The sequence below is a fragment of the Muntiacus reevesi genome, chromosome 14 (assembly GCF_963930625.1).
Source record: "Muntiacus reevesi chromosome 14, mMunRee1.1, whole genome shotgun sequence".
In the NCBI taxonomy this organism is placed as follows: domain Eukaryota; kingdom Metazoa; phylum Chordata; class Mammalia; order Artiodactyla; family Cervidae; genus Muntiacus; species Muntiacus reevesi.
Window position 1 is genome coordinate 62,348,245 of NC_089262.1, and position 20,385 is coordinate 62,368,629.

At 42.5% G+C, this 20,385-nt stretch overlaps 1 protein-coding gene across 1 annotated transcript in view; it reads right to left on the reverse strand.

Annotated features, from left to right (window-relative positions):
• The window catches only part of NSG2 (neuronal vesicle trafficking associated 2), a 62,154-nt gene extending 49,476 nt beyond the window's left edge, over positions 1–12,678 (reverse strand). The window contains exon 1 of the mRNA XM_065905701.1: positions 12,550–12,678. Coding sequence (XP_065761773.1) covers positions 12,550–12,678 — 129 coding nt within the window. The remainder of the gene's footprint in view (positions 1–12,549) is intronic.
• Positions 12,679–20,385: the final 7,707 nt, after the last annotated feature.

Consider the following 20,385-nt stretch of genomic DNA (forward strand, 5'->3'; position numbering starts at 1 on the left):
TTTCCTGGTTAGTGTGCTATGTAACCCATACAACTTGGGGCAGTAATTGCCTTTGACTTTTATGCTAGACAGCATTGGAAGATAGTCCCCAAACTTTGCACCCTATCCCCACCCCCATATAATCTCCTTCCTCAAGAATGTGGACAGGACCCATGAATATGATGGCACAGTCACTCCCAGGAGTACATTATGCCATCTAAAACTCTATCACAGCAGACTGGAGAGAGAGGCTCCTTCTGGCCTTCAGGAAGTAAGTCAACACGCTGGAGAGGGCTATGCAGCCAGTGCCTGAGGGTGGACTCTAGGAGTTGAAAATGACCTGGGCCGATATTAAGGTCATGCAAGAAAATGGCACTTCAGTCCTATAACCACAAGTAACTGAATTCTGCCAATAATTGGCATGAGCTTGGAAAAGGACCTCAAGCATCAGGTAAAATGCAGCCCGGCTGATACACTGACTCCAGAACTGTGAGACCCTCCTGAGCAGACAATCCACCTAAACTGTGACTGGACTTCTGACCTATAAAAACCTGTGAGGTTTCTGACCTGTGAAGTGATAAATTTGTGTTATTTTGAAGTACTAAAGCTTTGGTAACTGGTTACATAAAAACAGAAAAACTAAAATTCCTCCCCACATTATCAAGTCCATCTCAACCATCTCTTAACTAGACTTCTTCATTTCTAGATCCTTAGCCATCAGAGTCATCTCAAGCATCACACATCAAATGTCAAGAAACACTTGCTGCTTAGTCTTCCCCTCTGCCCTTCTATTTTATAGACATCTTTCTCAAAACTTCTCAAAGAGCTCTAGACCATTTACATCATTCCATGTAAATTTAAAAGACCTCATGCAGCAGTCAACACGTTGAGACAGGGACAAAGCTAAACAAATATTACTGCTGAAATGAGACAATGAATAACCATTATAGGCATACCATTCTGCTATAATTGCCATAATAAATATTTTGTGGTTCCTTCTCTCGTATTCATTCCCTTCTTCAATCAAAAGCCCCCAATCCTCCTTTCAAGAGCCCTGTCCTATGTGATGGCCATGTGGTTTGGTGGAATTGTTGCCTTCCTTGAGGGTAGGGATGGTCCCTAATCAGGTTGAGCCAATCAGAACATACTGTTCTATTGATCACAAAATTTGATTGGCTCAGAGATGCACATATTAACCAATTTGGATCAAAGTATATGAGGCAATACTGACTGGGAACTTCGGGGAAGAAGCCTCCTTGCTCTTTATGAGTGTCCCCTAAAGAGTATGGTCTTCCTCCAGATTGTACAGTGAGAACCTCATTCTGAAACAGTTGATGCACTTGTTGCTACTATGAGGAGGAGCCAGGATGAGGTCAAAAGCAGAATATAAAAGAGGACTGAGTCAAGAGGAACCTGGAGAAATGGATGTGAGCCCTGATGACATCTGCCCTCTGGATCATGCCGTGCCTGAAACCAGACCCACAGTGAATCCTGCAGGCATGGGGCAGGGGTGTGGGAGTCAATCTTACTCTTTGGGCCTTAATCCAATTTATGCTGGGTTTTCTGATACTTGGTGTGAAAAGCTTTCTATCTGATAACAAGTGTGTTCCAAGAAAAATGAACTGAAAAACTATTAGAATTTAGTAAGATGGCCAAGCACTAAAATCATAACAAAAGCAATAGATTTTCTTGGCACCAGCAAAAAGAAAAAATCATCTCGGAAAATGATGGATCCACCCAAAGATACATACAAAAATATTCACAACCACTTGTTTTCATGATAGCCCAAACTGAGAACAACTCAAATGTCTATTAACAGGAGAATGGATAAATTGTGGTTTATTCATAAGATGGAATGTTACACAGCAATGCTATACACATGGGTGAATCTCACAGGCATTACATTGAACTGAAGAAATCTGATGCAAAACATTTTTTATATCTGTGTGATTTCATTTATATCAAGTTCAATACAAATAAAATAATTTTATATTATCTAAACATATATACTATATATAGTACATACATATAATGCACACACACACACACAAACACATATATATAGTATCCCAATTACCTTTTACAGTAATAGGAGAGATGCTGAGTTTAGTAGAATTGGGGTCATAGCCCTCCACGTCCTGCTTTGCCCTCAACACCTAAGCGATGTTGCTTATGCTCTGAATGAGTCTCTAATGAAAACACTTCTTTTGGCTTCAGAACACTTCCCAAACCACCAGTTTCAAACTAGGCCGACAGACAAGGGGGCCCCTGACGCCATGTCCATCCCCAGTTATCTACTCCTCCCTTTAGCTAAGCCATTCTTTCTCCAAAAGCAACCCAGGTAATATTTTACCTTTGCCCCAAGGAAATATTAGCTTATTAGAACCCTTCTCCACATCAAAAGCAGGTCGGTGCCTGTTTGCCTGGAACAAACGGGGAGTCCTCTGGACTGGTCTTTTTTGAGCTCTCGGTTAGGTTTGGCAGGCGTGCTCACTCACTCCTCCATAGAGGTCCTCCTCCCAGGCACCTGGTCCTCTTCCTGCTCACTGACCATCCCTCCTCGGCTTCCTCCTCAAGTCCCACCCACTCTGCTTAACCCCTCAGTGCTAGAACCTCTCAGAGTTAGGTCATGGGATACTCCTTTCCTTCAAATTCCTTCTGAAGGTTCTAACTCCTATCACTTCAAGCTCCATCTTCATTCTCATAAGTCTCAAATTTACATCTCCAATTCCGACCCTATTCAGCATTCAGATTACCCTACTGGCTGTTTGCCCTTGGACAGACACACCTGAATTTATCATGTCCACAGCAAAGCTCTTGGGTTCCCTGACTCACCTTACCCAACCATCTTGCCCTTGACATTCTCTTCCTTGTGTAATCCCTAGCTAAGAAAACAGCAGCATGATAAGCCATGTTTATGTCAAGTCACATACAGGAGTCTCCCATGATCCCTCCCTTCCCTTCAGTCTCCAAACCCATCCCACCACTAATCTCCACTTCTTCAAAACTTTCTCTCAAATAAACACATTTGTCCAGTTATACTGCCCTAGTCCAGAGCATCATCCTCTCTCCATGAACGTTTGCTCTGACCATCTTCCATGCTTCCCTCTTTGCCTCCCAAAATCCAAATAAAAAGAGCTTTCTAGACTAAGAGAGCACCAGCCAGCAAACATTCAGAAGACACCCAGGAAGCTGGACCTGGGAGAACCACAAAGATGTAGTTCTGAGTGGACTGGGAACAGAACAGGTGACGTGAGGGGTAAGCCGAGGCTCTGCATGCCTTGCCTCGCATATTAAAGATGGACTTGAGATCAGTGAGGAGCTAAGGAAGGTTTATAAGCCGGAGAGTGGCTTTCCAGGCAGGCATTACAAATAGAGGAGAAGCCTCTGGCACAATGGAGATACACTGGAGAGATGCAGAAAGCAAGAAAAAATAGCCCTACAGTTACTGGAATCAACCAGCTATCGGGCATGTCATGAAGCGTGGTGTGCTGTTCCCGTGGACTGGTGCCAGAAACGGATCCTTTCTATAAAAGGAGACATAGTAACAGTGACTTTTTTTAGTACTATGAAGGAGAAAGCATGAAATGTTAGCCAATCATTATTAATTGTACCTTGGAGGAATCAGCTTGCTTATGCAAAAAAGAGAGAAAAGAGAAAACAAATTTGGTAAAAAGGTTCTATTTTCTGCAGTTGAAAAAAATGGAGCAAAATGGAGCTCTGAGCTACTTGATTAATACATGAAATGTAATGAAAAAGTGGAAATAGGGGAGGAAAAATTCTTTCTACTTGTTTTTATTAAAAGTAGGGCTTTATAGATACTTGGAAGAATGAAATTCCTGGTTTTCAAATACGGCTTTGAATTTAGGCACAGAAATAAATGTTTTCTTTTCATATCAATACATCAGTCCCTATTGTTCTGTTGGCAGTTGATATGAAGAACATAATTTAACATAATTGGCATTGTGAAAATGGGATAAATTATTCATCCCGAAAGGACCCCTTGTCTGGATATATTCCCCCTTCGCTGGCAAGGCCAGATAATACATGGTGGTTCAGATGGCGCAAAGTATAGATCATAAAAATTTAAAATACTACTTCCCAGGATTATCAATAATGAAGAGGTTCCCACACAAAGAGGCTCTAGGATTGGCAGGAACAATAAATAAAAGTGCAGAAGTGCTGACAAGGAGCATAATTGTATTTTTATGAGCTGGACTGGCACAGGCCAGAAATAGATCTAAGCTGTACCTTTCAGCTCATTCTTTCAGCAAAGAAAGAAGTTAGGAGCAGGATAATGAAGGGCCAGCCTCTGAGCACCTCCTGTGTGCCAGACACAGTGCTAACTCATGTGTACTCACAAAGTCTCATACCCATTCCCCCGCTTGGAGCATTCTCTCTGACCCTCACACCCCTCCTGTAAGATCATTATTATCCCCGTCTTTCAGATGAGGAAATTTAGCCTCAGAGACTTCAGTCACTTCCCTATGATCAAATGATAGGTAAGTGGTTGAGCTGGTATTCAAACTAAAGAACATGATGCCCTTTTCTATAGTTTTTAAGGTACCTGCTATGTGCCTGGCACTGTACCAAAAGCTTTACATCCTATACCTCAGCCAATCCTTTCAATCACTCTGAGGAAGGAGAGAGGATCCCCATTTAACAAGAGCCGGAGTCTCAGGGAGCAGAAATGACTGCACAACCTCACATAACCACTAATGGGCTGACTCAAGGCTTGAGCCTGGGCTTCTGGCTCAGATCAATTGCCACTAGTAAGGTCATCACTCAAAAATCATAGCACTCAAACTCTATCCTGTGGCACCTGATGCTCTATCAATGCTATTGAGTGAATGCCCTAATGAGTGAATCCTGCACCTGGAGAGACCAGGCAAAGCTACCCCAGTGGGGCCTGGGTACATAGCTGGGAACCTTCTCCCATTTACCACCTCACTCCTCAACTCATGCTCCATCTCTTTGGGCCTGAGTCTCTCCCCGGGCCCTCGAAGTTTGGTACTAGGCCCAGAACACAAGCAAGATATCGGTGTTCTAAGAACATCAGTGGTAGTATTGCCCAGTCCCACCAATCCACAGATGGGAACATGGAAGCCCGGAGAGGGGAGGGATTTGCTGCCGGTCACTCACCAAGGACTCCAGTATGGACTTGCTGACTCCCAGTCCAGGGCGCTTTCTGTGGGCTCCAGTCTCTTTTCCTTGCTGGGCCTTTGATTTCTCAGGGCAGAATGGAATATTGGCCAGGAAGGCCACATATGGATGGACTAGCCCAGAGAGTCTCTGACTCTTCAACTCTGTGACAGGGCATATAGCTGGGGAAGATGAGGGACTCTTCACTGGGTCCTACGGGGACTGCCAGCTCCTGCTCTGAGCAGAGCCTAGTTGCCTGGGCTGGAGTCCCTACAGCAAGGGCCATAGCTCTGCCATCCAGACCCATTCTCTACAGGGCAGAAGCCCAGCCCACCTCACTGTTCAACCCTTCTTGCACCCCTGTGCACTCCAAGAAAAATGATCCTGACAACGGGACTGAATTGATGATGATGATGGTAACAACAATCATGACAACAACCTTGCATTAAGCACTTACTCTGTGCCAGGTACTGTGATAAACACTCGACATGCATTTTCTCATTTTACCCTGTAAACACTTCTTAAAGGAAGATACTACTGTCGTCATTTTAACAAGAAAACAGAGGGACAGAGCGGTTAGTAAACTTGATTAGGGTCACACAGCAAGTAGGTGGGAGAATTAGGATTCGAATTCCAACTACATTGTTACAATGCATGTGCCCCTATATAGGCCACCCTTTATTTGCAGGCACACTGGCTCACTGGCTCACTGGCTCACTGTGCGTGAACATAAGCAAATAAGGCACTGCAGCTCTCTAGGATCGCCTCACAATCTGTGAAATGGAGGTGATTTTTTAAAATATATATATATAATTTGATATATTCTCATGGTAAAAAAAATTTATGAAACTTGTAGAATTATATATATATACATACATACAGTCTTCAAATGGGCCCCAACCACCCCATCTGTAGTCCCTAACCATTTGATGGCTTTTTGTGTGTCTTTTCAAGACTGTTTTATGAGTTATAAGAATGAAACATACACCCATATTTCCACAAATGGGGCTCCATGCTACATTCTTCAAAGTTGTTTTAAAGGAGCAAGATATCTGTTGCTTTTTCCACATTAGCACAAACACAAGCAAATCTGTCTCATCCTTATAACAATTGCTTACTTTTCCACATCCATGCACTATGGTTTATTTAACCACTTCAGTCTCATGGAACATTTGTTTAACCACTCCAATCTCCACATATATATATGGCTTTGCGGATTCGAAAAATATATCCATAGGATCAATTTCTGCCGCCAGTAGCAACATACCAATCAAATGGGATATGCAGTTTTAATTTATAAGCAATGTCCAAATACCCTCTAAAAACCACTGCATCAAATTATATAACCAACCAGAGTACAACAAGAAGATCTGCTTTCCCCTAGCGTTAGCAACACCAGGCATTATCACTTTATTTATTTATTGCCAATCAGATATGTAAAATGTTATGTTCCATTTAAAATTATTATGTTTTAAATTACAAAGAATTTTTAACCTGCTTATTGGTCACTTTCTATTTGTTGGAATCACCTAGTCAGAGCCTTTGCTCCAATTTGGGGTGATGCACAATCTGTCTCTTGTGAGCTCCTGAAGAGCAGAACAAGTGGACTCTATTATCCTGGAATCTGCAGGGATGAGCATTTTCTGCTTCCCAGGGAAAAACTGATGGTTCTCTGATCCTGTGTATCAGGGAGAAAAATAAACCCTCTGGTGAAGCCACGACAAAGACCAAGAAAGCATGCAGGACTCAGTGACAGGAGCAGTATCTCCTTTGCTCCTTTCTTTCTGCCCCATTGAACCCCTGAACCTCCACCATTATCCCATCCTTCTCAGCAAGTTTTATAGTCATCCTCCAAAAATGTCACTTTAGGGAGACACAGTCTGAATATCCAAGGAGAGAAAGGAAACTATCACTGAGCCCCATGTTTGTGTCATTAGATAATTTTCACTTGTTTTCTCACAGTAACCCTGTTAGGTAGCTATTATGCTCATTTCACAGAAAGAAAAAAAAGGCCCAGAGATACCAAGCAACTTGCCTAAAGCCACACAGTACATGAATACTGTAGCTGAGATTTGAATACAAGCCTCTAGGACAACAAAGCCCATGTGGTCTACCACACAAAACGTGAAGTGCACCAAACATTAATAAGTGATCTTTTAATGTCTGCATTCCTTTCCTCCCACAAGCAGGTGAGCCAACCTCCCGTGGGATGTGTAAAGATTTAGTAATCAGTAGAAAGAAAAGGAACAAACTGCCTAGAGCCTCGCAGCTGGCTTTGCTGAATACATGATTCTTCTGAGCCTTTGCCAAGGAGGGTTGTGCCTATCTGGCTTGCTTTCAGGGGACTAACCATCCTTTAGCCGGCATTTCCCAGACTCCTGGGTACAGATCTTGGCTGCACTGTTTTCTTTTGGTGTGTCCTAGGATAGTATTTTACTTCTCATCTGAGCCTGTTTTCATATGGACACACTGGTCATGACCTCATAGAGAAGTTGTGCAGTTATCTGGGTTATCGTGGTCACGTAAATAAACCAAAGGCACATCCTGGAAATTTGGTTTCTACAGACTGATGTTCCAACTTCTCAAGAGATGGCTCCCATGGCCCAGAAAGAGCTTAGATTTAAATGGATTAACTAAGCCTACCCTTACACTAGGCAAGGGGCCAGGGGTCTCATTCAGCCATCATTTCCGGTTTCCCACCATATGCCAGAACCAAGGCTACAAAGATGAGACAGAGCCAGGACCCTCAGGCCCAGTGGGAAAAGTTCCTCAGGGCTGACCCAGCACTATCATAATCAATCTGTCCATCTCCCCATTTCTATCGCCAATCACAAACAGCAGAGACTTTCCAGTTATCTCCTGCCCTCCACTCTTCTCTTTCGTGACTCATGGAGGGGAGGGTGCAGCTAGAAACCAAGTAGCCTCTATTTGGGGGAAACTTCTCTGGTGCTGCCTCATTTGGAAGATGGATTGGAAGAAAGGAGGAAGAAGAGACCAGGCCGTAGGGTAGCCCACAGCAGCCAGAGGGATCTTCCTAAAATGGAAATCTGATTCTGTTACTCGACTTCCTTAAACCCCTTCCAAAAATGTACCACGTGCACTGGTGTCCACTGCACCTCGTGCACCACATCCCTCCCCCTCACTCAACGCACTCAGGTAACTCGACCTCCTCACTGCCCTTCTTCTCCCCTCGGGGTCTGTCCGCATGCTGACCCCTCTCCCTTACCCCCCTCACCTACCCACTCTCCAGCTCTCAGCCAGGGCTCCTTCTGCAGAAGGACCTTCCCTGACCACTGTTCCACCATAATTAAGCCCTCTTAAGTCTTAGCCTTTACAATCTAGCACCTTACTCTTTTCTTAATAGCCCATCTTACAACTCTGAACTTCTATTTGTGTGTTGGCCTGTTTGAAGACCCTCTTTCCCACTGGGACTAGAAGCTCCATGAAAGCAATGATCATGCCTGAATTTTCCTGGCTGTATGTATAGCCTAACACAGTGCCCAGCACATAGAAGGTGCCCCATAGAAATGCTGGATGAGTGAGTTCCTTCCAGCATAGTGAGTATAAGCTTTGCTATGATTATGAGTGGCCAGGGAGGGTGTCCGGGAGAGCTGCCATGACCACTGCCTTATCAGATAGGAAAAGGGATAAGCAGGGCATTCTGGGCAGAAGGAATGGCCTGGGCAAGCAGGAGGGAGCAAGAAACACCCTGGAGAGTATGGAAAATTCCAGGGCTGGTTTTTCAACCTCAGTACTGTAGACATTTTGGGCAGGACAATTCTTCAGGGGTGGCATTTTGTGCATTGTAGGGCATTTATCAGCATTTCTGGCCCAAAGCAGCCCCCCATTGTCACAATCAAAAAGTGTCTCCAGACACAGCCATACGTCCCTCTAGCGGGGAGGGGACTCACCCCCTGGTTGAGAACAAAGGCTCGAGGTAGCTCTGCCCCGCTGGTGTTCAAGGTACCAAGTGAGAAGTGGTAGGGATGGAAGCCAGGGCAGCAGGTGATGGAGGACCTGGAGTGTCAAGGTCAGGACTGGAGGACTCTACCCTGCGGGGAGGACTCTACCCTGTGGGGAGCACTGCAAAGGCTTTCCAAGGGAGAAGGACTGATCACAATTCTGGGGGCACTACCACAGGTGTGGTGTGGAGGACTGCTCAGAGTGATGGAAGAGGTGGGGGAACAGCCACCTTAGGAGGGGCCTTCTCTCCCAAGGCAGGCACAGCTCCTCCAGCATTGGGGGGTGGGGAGCACTGGAGTCCATGATGCCCTCTTTCCAGGATGGCCCCAGACCTCACCTGCAGGTCCAAAAGAGTGCAGCAGGGAGCCTCAGCCAGAGATGAAGGGATGTAGAGTCTGAGGAAGTACTGCCTGGGGTGGGAAGCTTCTCGTTATTGAAGGCAGCAAGGTGCAGAAGGGGAAACCGAGGTGTCAGGGGCCCTGGGCTTCCAAACTCAGCTCTTCCACTTTCTCTGTGAAGCTTGGGCAAGTCTATTGATCCAAGCCTCAGTTTCCCCACCAGTGAAATGGGTGCACTAACACCCACTTCATAGGGTTGCTGGGAAGATTAACTGAAACCATAGCTGTGAATGCCCTGCACGGCCCATTTCTAGCCCAGAGCAAGGGCTTCAGACATACTCATCCTCGCCACTTAGCCTCCAAAACCTTTCCCCCAGAAGCTCACATTCCATACAAAGAGTATTCAATGGACAAATATAGAAATAATTGTCAGTATTACATGCCAAAGCACACTCTGTATTTTACATTTTTAGGAAGAAAAGTCAATATATTGGGGTCTAATACACGTCTTTCCGATAACCTTTTTAGTTTTAAACCTTCACCATCTGGCTGGACCTAATGAGAGAGCCGACAAATGTGCCAGACCTCTCCTTGCCTTCTCTAGAGCCCTGTAAGGTTGAGAGCCCCCTCTACCCATGAGGAGGCTGAGGCTGAGGCAGCTGGCCCCCTATTCCTGCTGAGGTGGAAGTTTCTAGAACAGCACTGCCTGGGATCTGGATTCTCCAGGAGGCTTACCAACTCTGGGATTTGGGAAGTGACTTTACCACCATGCCTGAGTTTCATCATCTTTAAAAACTGGATTAAAGGAGCAATTCCCTTATTAGATCCTATTAACTACTGAAAGGATGAAAGAAAATTCTGTGTGTGTGTATGTGTGCACCTCTGACTTAGAATCTAGCACAAGTAGCACATGAAAATGATAGTTATTATTCTCTTATGGTTGGTTTTGTGCCAGGCACTGTCTATATAAGGCCAGATCTAACACTGCCCCAACTAGCATGAAGTAGGTGTGGTTGGTCCTCCTCACTGCACAGAGGACACTGAGATCCACCTGGCATGAAGACTCTGTCAAGAACACCTGCCAAAGTCTGAGAGGTACCCTGGGGGATGTGTCCGTTCACGGATTCTCACCCGTCAGGATGCACTGGTTTCCCTTCCCATGCATGCAAGTCCATAATGTACTTATCTTCTTCAGGCTTTGGGGCAGTTTTCTGGCACATCTGGACTGGCTTAGTGGTTATCTGGCAAATTTCTTGTCTCAAGGAGAGAAAGAAGTCCTTGGAAGTGGGACATGGGGTGAGGAGTAAGGGGTGACAGAGACCATGATATCTCTGGATGACCTGCAGGTGTGTGTAGAGTTAAGGGGAGAGGTAACCTCACCACAGTCCCTTTTCCTTGCATGCCTCTCAGGGACGTAAAGATCCTGGAGACTAAAGGGGAAAGATTCTTCCAAAACTTCGCAAAACCTTGAGAAAATATCCCCTCTGCTTCTCCTCAATTTCCACTACATCTGCAGTCAAATTCCAGCATTGCCATTACTCCTCTGTGGGTTTCAATAAATCACCAAATTTCTCTGATCCTCCTCCACCTTTTGCCTGAGAAAAGGTAATGTGCATCTAGCACAGTGGTTCTCAACTTTGGCAGCACACAGGAGTCCACCTGGGAAGGTTTAATTAATAGTGATGCTTGGGTCTCACCCCCCAGAGATTCTGATATAATTGTTCTGGGGTGTGGCCTAGGTATCAAGATTTTCAAAGGTTCCCCAGTTAACTCTAATATACAGTCACAAACTGAGAACCTCTGCTATACAGGTAACTAATACCCAATTAATATTACTCCTTCACATTTCTTTAGCACTAACTGCCTGTTAGCAAATTTTATTTTCAAAAGGCCTTATCAGTTTCTCAGGATGGCTCAGTGATTCTTTATTTCTGGAACCCCTATGCATATTTTCATATTGACAACCTCTGCACTTTCAAAACAGATGACTCAACCCTCAGCCAATCAGCCAGGCCCTTTATCTAGCTTTGGCTTCTCTTCTGTTCATTGGATAGAGCCAATTGGTTAAGACACACAATGCCCTCCTGGAGATGCCAATGAGAAAATCAAACAAATGGAATGATCCATTGTTCACTCTTCAGCCAGGGAACTTTATCATTGGCCTCCTAATCTATCTCTTATGGCATGCAAAAGCTCACATTATAAAACCCCAAGTTCTCTCAGAGGGATCTTAATATCATTTCTCCCACCTGAGCTCATAGAATAATACCCCCACTTTTGTATAAATGCTCACCTCCATTCTTCATCGACTACTCCCATGTCAGGAGATGTGCCATCAGCCAGTCACTCATTTCCAGCCACGCCTCCCCAAAACACACTCTATTCCAGTCATGCTATTTCCCAAACGCCCTCCATTCTTTGCACACTTGTGCCCTTTGCCTTAAATGCCTTTCCCTCCAATGGCCTACCTGGGAGGATTTTACTCACCTTTAAAAGCCAAATTCAAATGTTCCCCTCTGCAGCTGACCTAGCCTGTCCTCCCAGTTCCCTCTCTGCCACAACAGAATTTAGTTGTTTCTACCCCAGTGATCTCACAATCTTCATAATGCTCAGGCATTGCATTTACCATGATGCTTTATATTAATTTAAGTCTTATAATGATGAGGGATTTTGTAACGTGTGTTTTTATAACCAACTTCCAGGGTAGGAACAGGGCTTTAGCAGGTGCAAACTAAATGCTTGTTGGACTGCATCCAATTCTCTGTCCTCAGATTTGTAACAGTCAATTTTTAAAACATCTTCCCCAAATAATCAAGACTATTTTCTTTTTCTTCAAATCTAGAAGCGTATTAGTATTCATTCACTATGATAAAACTTTTAAAAAGAAAGATTAATTTTTTTGCCTGCATATGTGAACAAAAACATGAACAAGCACTTACCATAAATCTGAAACAACGTAAGAGGTGCCATGTCTCTAGGAGGAATAACTACATTTTACAAGAAAGGGAACGTATCTGGCTGATAAGGGAATGAAACGGTTTGAGGGAGGTGGATTTTTTTTTTTTTTTTTTCTGCTTTATTTCCTGAGATGAGAGGCTGCTGCTGAGGAACAGAGCACCTGCTTTACCTTTTCCGGAGCAGGCAGCTGTAAGTGATTAACCTCCAGGGGAGTGATGAGAGGGACGGTCTGGAAGCCATCCTCAACCGAAGGTGGTTTGACTCCCTTCTCACTGGGGTTACTGTTCAGCTTCACCATTCTGACACCTTTCTTCCCAGACCAGACCTAAGACAAGCAGGAGAATTCTAGTTACAGTGGGGAGTGAGGCAGGAAAGAGGGCTGACGACGGAGAAGACAGCGCTGCCCTCAACAGCTCCACTCTGGCAGCTTCACCGTAGACATCAGGCATGGATCTTCCACTAGATTTCCTGACATGATCCCTATTATCCAGGAAAACTTCTTTAATCATCAAGAAATGCCACCTGCCAATGGCACTTACCAGCTTTCAAATTTGAGAAACTCAAGGAGAATCCCAGTCTTACACATAAAATATACAACCTTAAAAATATAGCCAAGACACCACAGCTAACATAATCACATAATCTCAGTGGAAAGCTAATTCTGAGTGAAAAAAAATATCCTATTGTTCTCGGTCATTCTGCAGTATGATAAATTTCACCTTACCATCTTGATTGCTATTTTATTATATTTTGGTTTTTTTTCCCCATTAATCTCCTGAAAATACAATAAATACATTCAATGCCTATATATGTAGTATACCCTTTTACACAATATGTAGGTTGTACAGGAGATACAATTTCTTAAAACAAAAAAGGACTGGCTTGAACCTGATCCTGTTATTCAACCATGGAATGTCTCCATTTCCTCAATAGCAAAGGGCCATTTTTTTTTTTTTTTTGGTTCCACGGAAAGTTAGCAACCCCCGTATTCCAAGATTGCCAACTAAATAAACAAATCACATTTATTTCTTTCCAGCTCCCTTGAAAGTCAAACGGTGTTCTCACCCCACCCCCAGAAGCCCAGCACAACTGAATTTTTCTTGTCAATCCTACTGATCGGAACGTTATTAGACAAAATAGGGTTGTTGTCGGGGTGAAAGGGATGGGCAAGGGTTGGAGGATATTGGGGAGTGGCTATAGCAAAAACAAATGCCTACTTACCGCACAGCACTCTTGCGGGTCAGAGCAGATTCAAACCAGTATGAAGAGGAGGAGGACGGCCAGGGGTCCTGCCTCCTCACCGCAGCTTCTGGTGCTGAAAGGACAGCGCCTTGCGTGCGTCTGGATAGGGAGCTTCTGAGAGCGAGGCGCCAGCGAGCGGGCTCCTGGCAGCTGTCTGCCCGCTTGCTCGCTCGCCCGCTCGCGCCCCCTCCCACCGGGAAACGGGCTCCCACACCATCTGTCATCTGGCACCACCTGCTGTTTCTCATGCATGGCCACAACCACAGCATGGGACAAAATGGTTTCAAGAAAGTGGGAGGGATTCTGGCCATTTAAAAAAAAAATTAATAAACACCGTAGTATTATACAAGCAATCCTTGAGCCTTTAGAAAAACTGGAGGCGGCGGCATATTCATTAGGAAAAGGGACCACTCCGAAGATTTTCCGGGACAATATTATGAAACACAGACTTGTTTAGGACTTAACACCGTGCTCTGATCTGTATATGGAAAGAAGGAGAACTAATATTTATTGAATATCTCCCATGCATTGGGCCCTTTTCCAGGTTATTTCAGACTATTTTTCTCATTTGCCAATTGTGATTTATAATAGTGCCTACATGATGGGGTTAGAGTGAAGCATGAATGTGATAACTTGCAGAAAGCATTTAGCTCAGAGCAAGGTGCATGACTAGCGGTGCATAAACATAAGCACCTTTCCTCACAATGCTGTGATCATGCAGGCCAGCTAAGGTCACAGAGCTAGCAGAGCACCAGGGATCTGAACCCTGATCCACCACTGTCAAAGTTTGTATGCAGTCCACATTACAGAGCTTCCAGGTTGGTGTCTGAAATCAGGGAGGGCAAAGTGCTAGAGTCAGTTCTACGAAGTTCCGGCTGTGGGAACATTTTTAATTCACTCTCCAAGCCTTCTTTATCTCTGATGTGGGTATAATAACGTCTCCCTTGCCAAGCGGTTGTGAATATAAGAGATTGCACTCAAGGAAACCCCTTTCAGCTCAGGGACAGGATTCTGAATGGTTGAATTGTTTCATCCCTGGAGATTGCTCTTACATGCCCTTTCAATCCTCTGAGGTCAAAACTGTTTGCACTAGTTTCTCCCAGATGTATCCACATCACCATTGGCCATTCATTCCCAGCTGAAATGCTGTTTATGATGTGCTTCATAAGGTCTTGGTGTAAATAATAGCCTCCTCTTTCACTGTCAAAAGTATCCCAGCTTGCACGATAAATTATTTGGTCACCTTGGTTGGTTTTCACATATGGAGCATAGCATACACACTCCTAGTTAAAATGCCAGGAGAAAACACATATATTACCTGTACTGTTTAGGAATGAAGTAGATGTGTGTGTGTGTGTGTGTGTGTGTGTGCACACGCACGCGTATTTGTGTATAAAGAGAGATGTTTCTGAGACAATAGAAGCTATATTACATCAGAGCTGAGTAGGACACTTCTATTAATAGAAGAATGCGTACATATGAGAGGGAGGTATTCCAATAAATGTGAGTCCTCCATTCCCTGCTTGTCCAAAAACCTGGGTGATTTTCAGGTGCAGGCACTAAGGACAACATAATGGAAGTAACTGTGAACACGTGTATTTGATCCTATTACTGCTGCCTCCAAAGGAAAAGGGAAGTCCCTTTAACACAGCTTGTGACAGATTCACAAACAGAAAGCCACAGGTCCTGAGAATTTAGTAAGGTCCAGGATAAGGGCCTGCCTCATGTAAAATCTAGGATTCCTGATATTTGAGGCCAGGAGAGAGGGTGCAGAAAGAAATGGGGGGCTGGAGTGATGTAGAGAAGCCCCTTGTTGGAGAATGATATGAGGGGTGCTTAATACAATGGATAATTATTCTCTTGTAGAGCCCTGGAAAAGATGTTTGACAACTGACAACAAAAATAATAACATTCTGTCATGAGGTTCTCCAAATATGTATATGTAGATATAGTATATAAGTCAGTAAGTGAAGGGTAAAGGGACCAATCTAATGGTATTATTTCTGTATTCCACTTGAAGTGGTAAAGTATTGATTCCAATTAAACTGTAAAAATTTAATTATGCTTATTGTAATCCCTAGCATAACCAAAATATACAAAGGTAAAGCCGAAAATGTGATATATAAGTTTAAATGGAATACAAAAAAAAAAAAGTTCAAATAGCCCAAAAGAAGGCAGGAAATGGAACACAGAACACTGGGTCAGGCTTTGGCTCTCAGCTCACAGGAAGTCACAGTGCAACTCTCTTCTCTCCTCCCACTTCTGGGTCTATCTGACACCAGCTCCCTCTGTCATGCTGCCCAAGTTTGACCCCAATGAGATCAAATCCATGAAACTTAGGTTCAACAGTGAAGAAGTCAGTACCACATCTTCCCTGACCCCCAAGATCATCGTTCTGGGTCTGTCTCCAAAAACAATGTTAGTGATGACATCACCAAGACAACTGTTTACTGAAGGGCTGAAGGATTACAGAGAAACTGGCCTGTCTAAGAGTCGAAAGATTACGGAGAAACTGGCCTGACTCAAAAGAGACAGGTGAGATTACATCTCAGCTCTGTCACTTGCTATATTTCTGATTTTAGGTAAAAGTTACCTAAACTCTCTACTCCTCAAGGTCCTCATTGTAAATTGAGGGTACTAGCAATAATTCACAGGGTCATTATAAGGATTGGATAAGTATGTGTGTGTGTGTGTGTGTGTGTGTGTGTGTGTGTGTGTGTATTTATATTTATATTTAAATATATGGTCTTCCCTGGTGGCTCAGATGGTAAAGAATCTTTCTGCAATGCAGGAGGCCTGGGTTTGATCCCTGGGTAGAAGATCCCCTGGAGGAGGGCATGGCAACCCACTCCAGCATGCATGCCTGGAGAACCCCATGGAGAGAAGAGCCTGGCGGGCTACATTCCATGGGGTTGCAAAGAGTCAGACATGACTGAGCGACAAAGCACAGCACATACACACACTCACACTCACATTGCAGAGAATAATACCTACAAGTGAAAAACAAGTATTTATTCTTATTATTCAATTATTAGATAATCATTTTTTATAATTAGCTTTCAGGGCTTTTTTTAGTGTTATAACCTACCAATTTACTTTTAAAAATTATTTTCTTATTCTTAACTCCCTTATTTTTATCGCATTTTTCTGTTTTGAGCTTCCACAGATAAATATCTAGTTTTGATTTGCTTTCTGTTTTATAATGAAAGAAATTAATGCTATTACTTTCATGTATCTCTGATTAGAGATGCTTTTTATTATCCTCCTTCAAATAGTGTATAACTGAGTATTTGCTTCTTTGACTCAAGTCATTCAGTAATATAGTTTTGTTTCATTTTAATTTTTAAATGCTTGACTTTCACTGTTGCTAATTTACATCTCTTGAGACTAGTTCCTGGTTTCACTGCATGTAGTCCAAGACTGTTTTCTGTATGTTTTCTGCTTTGGGGAATGAATTAAATTTTCTTTGTAGCCTAATGCATGAACTATTTCAGCTAAAATCCTCTGAGCATAAGGAAAGAAATCATATTCTATATAAATACAGATTATTATACATAACTATTAAGTCAAGTCTCTTCTTTCAGCTATTTAAATCTTCTATATTCTCATTGATTTTTTGCTTATTTATCTATCAAGAAATGAGAGAGGGGTGTTGTTATTTTCCATTACTGTTGTGATATTTCTCCTTGATGCCACATCTTATGGGTTTTGATTAAAGATGTAAAATAATCTATTAGTCATAATTAATGTTTCATGATTTGAATTCTTGTCTGTATAAAATGTAATTGCAAACCTTTCCTTCTGTAGTTTGTATTTTACTCTTCCAAACAGAGGAAAACAATAGAATGGGAAAGACTAGAGATCTCTTCAAGAAAATTAGACATATCACAGGAACATTTCATGCAAAGACGGGCACAATAAAAGACAGAAATGGTATGGACCTAACAGAAACAGAAGATTAAGAAGAGGTGGCAGGGATACACAGAAAAACTATATTAAAAAGATCCTAATGACCCAGATAACCACGATGGCGTGGTCACTCACCTAGAACCAGACATCCTGAAATGTAATATCAAGGGGGCCTTAAGAAGTATTACTACAAACAGAGCTAGTGGAGGTGATGGAATTCCAGTTGAGCTATTTCATATCCTAAAAAACGATGCTGTTAAACTGCTGCACTCAATATGCCAGCAAATTTCAAGAACTCAGCAGTGGCCACAGGACTAGAAAAGGTCAGTTTTCATCTAAATCCCAAAGAAAGACAATGCTGAAAAATGTTCAAATTTTTGTACAATTGCACTCATTTCACATATAGCAAGATAATGCTCAAAATCCTTCAAGCTTGGCTTCAGCAGTACATGAACTGTGAACTTTCAGATGTACAAGCTGGATTTGGAAACGGCAGATCAAATTGTCAACATCTGCTGGATCATAGAAAAAGCAAGGGAATTCCAAAAAAATCTGCTTCATTGCCTATGCTAAAGAATTTGACTGTGTGGATCACAATAAACTGTGGAAAATTCTGAAAGAGATGGGCATACCAGACCACCTTACCTTCTTCCTGAGAAATCTGTATGCACAACTAGAAGCAACAGAACCAGACACAAAACAACAGACTGGTTCAAAATTGGGAAAGGAGTACATCAAGGCTGTATATTGCCACCCTGCTTATTTAACTTCTATGCAGAGCACTTCATGTGAAATGCCAGGCTGAATGAAGCACAAGCTGGAATCAAGATGGCTGGGAGAAATATCAATAACCTCAGATATGCAGATGACACCACCCTAATGACAGAAAGCAAAGAGGAACTAAAGAGCCTCTTGATGAAGGTGAAAGAGGAGAGCGAATAAGCTGGCTTAAAACTCAACGTTTAAAAAACAAAGATCACGGCATCGGGATCCATCACTTCATGGCAAATGGAAGGGGAAAAAGTGGAAACAGTGACAGATTTTATTTTCTTGGACACCAAAATCGCTGTGAATGATGATTACAGCCATGAAATTAAAGACATTTGCCCCTTTGAAGAAATGAAACTAGATGATTTGATGAAACTAGACAGCATATTAAAAAGCAGAGACATCACCTTGCCCACAAAGGTCTGTCTAATCAAAGCTATGATTTTTCCAGTAGTCAAGTATGTATGTGAGAGTTGGACCATAAGGAAGTCTCAGGGCCAAAGAATTGATACTTTCGAACTATGGTCCTGGAGAAGACTCTTGAGAGTCCTTTGGACTGCAAGGAGATCAAACTAGTCAATCCTAAAGAATATCAACCTTGAATACTCATTGGAAGAACTGATGCTGAAGCTGAAGCTCTAATACTTTGGCCACCTGATGCAAAGAACTGACTCACTGGAAAAGACCCTGATGCTGGGAAAGATTGAGGGCAAGAGGAGAAGGGGATGACAGAGGATGAGCTAGCTGAATGGCACACTGACTCAGTGGACATGAGTTTGAGCAAACTCAGGGAAATAATGGAGGGCAGTTAAGCCTGGTGTGCTGCAGTTCATGGTGTTGCAAAGAGCAAGACCTGACTTAGCGACTGAACAAGTATTTTATAATTGAACTTTCTTGATGAGGTCACTTTAAGTAACTTTTTTAATATGGGAGTTTCACTCCTTATAATTAACACTTACCATGATGTGTATTGTCTTATACTTATTATAATTTTGATAGTTCCTTTTTATTTCCTTCATTGTTTTCCTACAATACACTTTTGCTACAGTAACCCTACATGAACTTTTTTCTACCAGTAATTTGGAAGACACAAATAATTCCTTAAAATAATCTCTTCAGTTGTTTTTTAATGTGTCAAAAAATTTGAATAGACATTCATCTCCTAGTCTTCAGAATAAAACAAATTATTTTGATACCCACTACATGTAAAATGAGATAATTAGCTCACATCTATTTCTTCTCCTTTCCTGCCTCTCAGTTCTCCCATATTTATCAGTTGTTAAACTCAAGTTTTTATTTTCACTAATGCATATTTTCCTGCTTTATTTCCATTTCCTGTGACACTCTTGTCAGAATTGAAAATGGAAGAAAAGTGAATACAAAGTGAGCCGTTTTCCAATGGGCTCGATGATGATTTATCTGAAAATAATAATTCTACATACATAAGTTTCAAAGGATCTGTGATGCTTCTGTGATTGGTTTTCAATATAGCTTAGCACTTAAGAGTTTTGTTTGGTTTCCATGCATAGATACACCTCCAATGAAAAAGATGATAAAAGCACTTTAGATGTCTCATTATAAATCTTGTTGTCAGTTTAAGAATGTATTCAAAATTTAATAGTATGATAGGAACATAAGCTTTTTAGAAATCTGTCCTAAGAATCTCCTAGAGGCAAGTATAAAAGGAAGCTATGCCTATATTATTGCTAGGTGCTCTATATTTAAATTTCAAATAACGGCAGTCAGAAAACTATGAAAAGCTTGAGATTCTCTTTCTTCTTAAAAAGGGAAGGGGACATTGCCTACTTTTGATTTAAAGGGAAAAAGGACAATGAAGAGGCAGAAAGGCAAATGGCAGAAAGGCCAGCCCACATTTCTCCTCTGATTGGCTAGAAATAGATGAAGGAGACACTAAAGGAGGCAAGCCCTGGCGGTGAAAATTGACATCAGCTTAGTTCAGGCAGGAAGGCTCACAAAGAATCATTCCAATTAAGGTCTGGGGATCCACTTAGAAAGAAATAAGCTGATAAGAACAAAGGCTTTTTGAGGAAGTTTTTGAATTTTGCCTGGAAAACTGTCTTTAGAA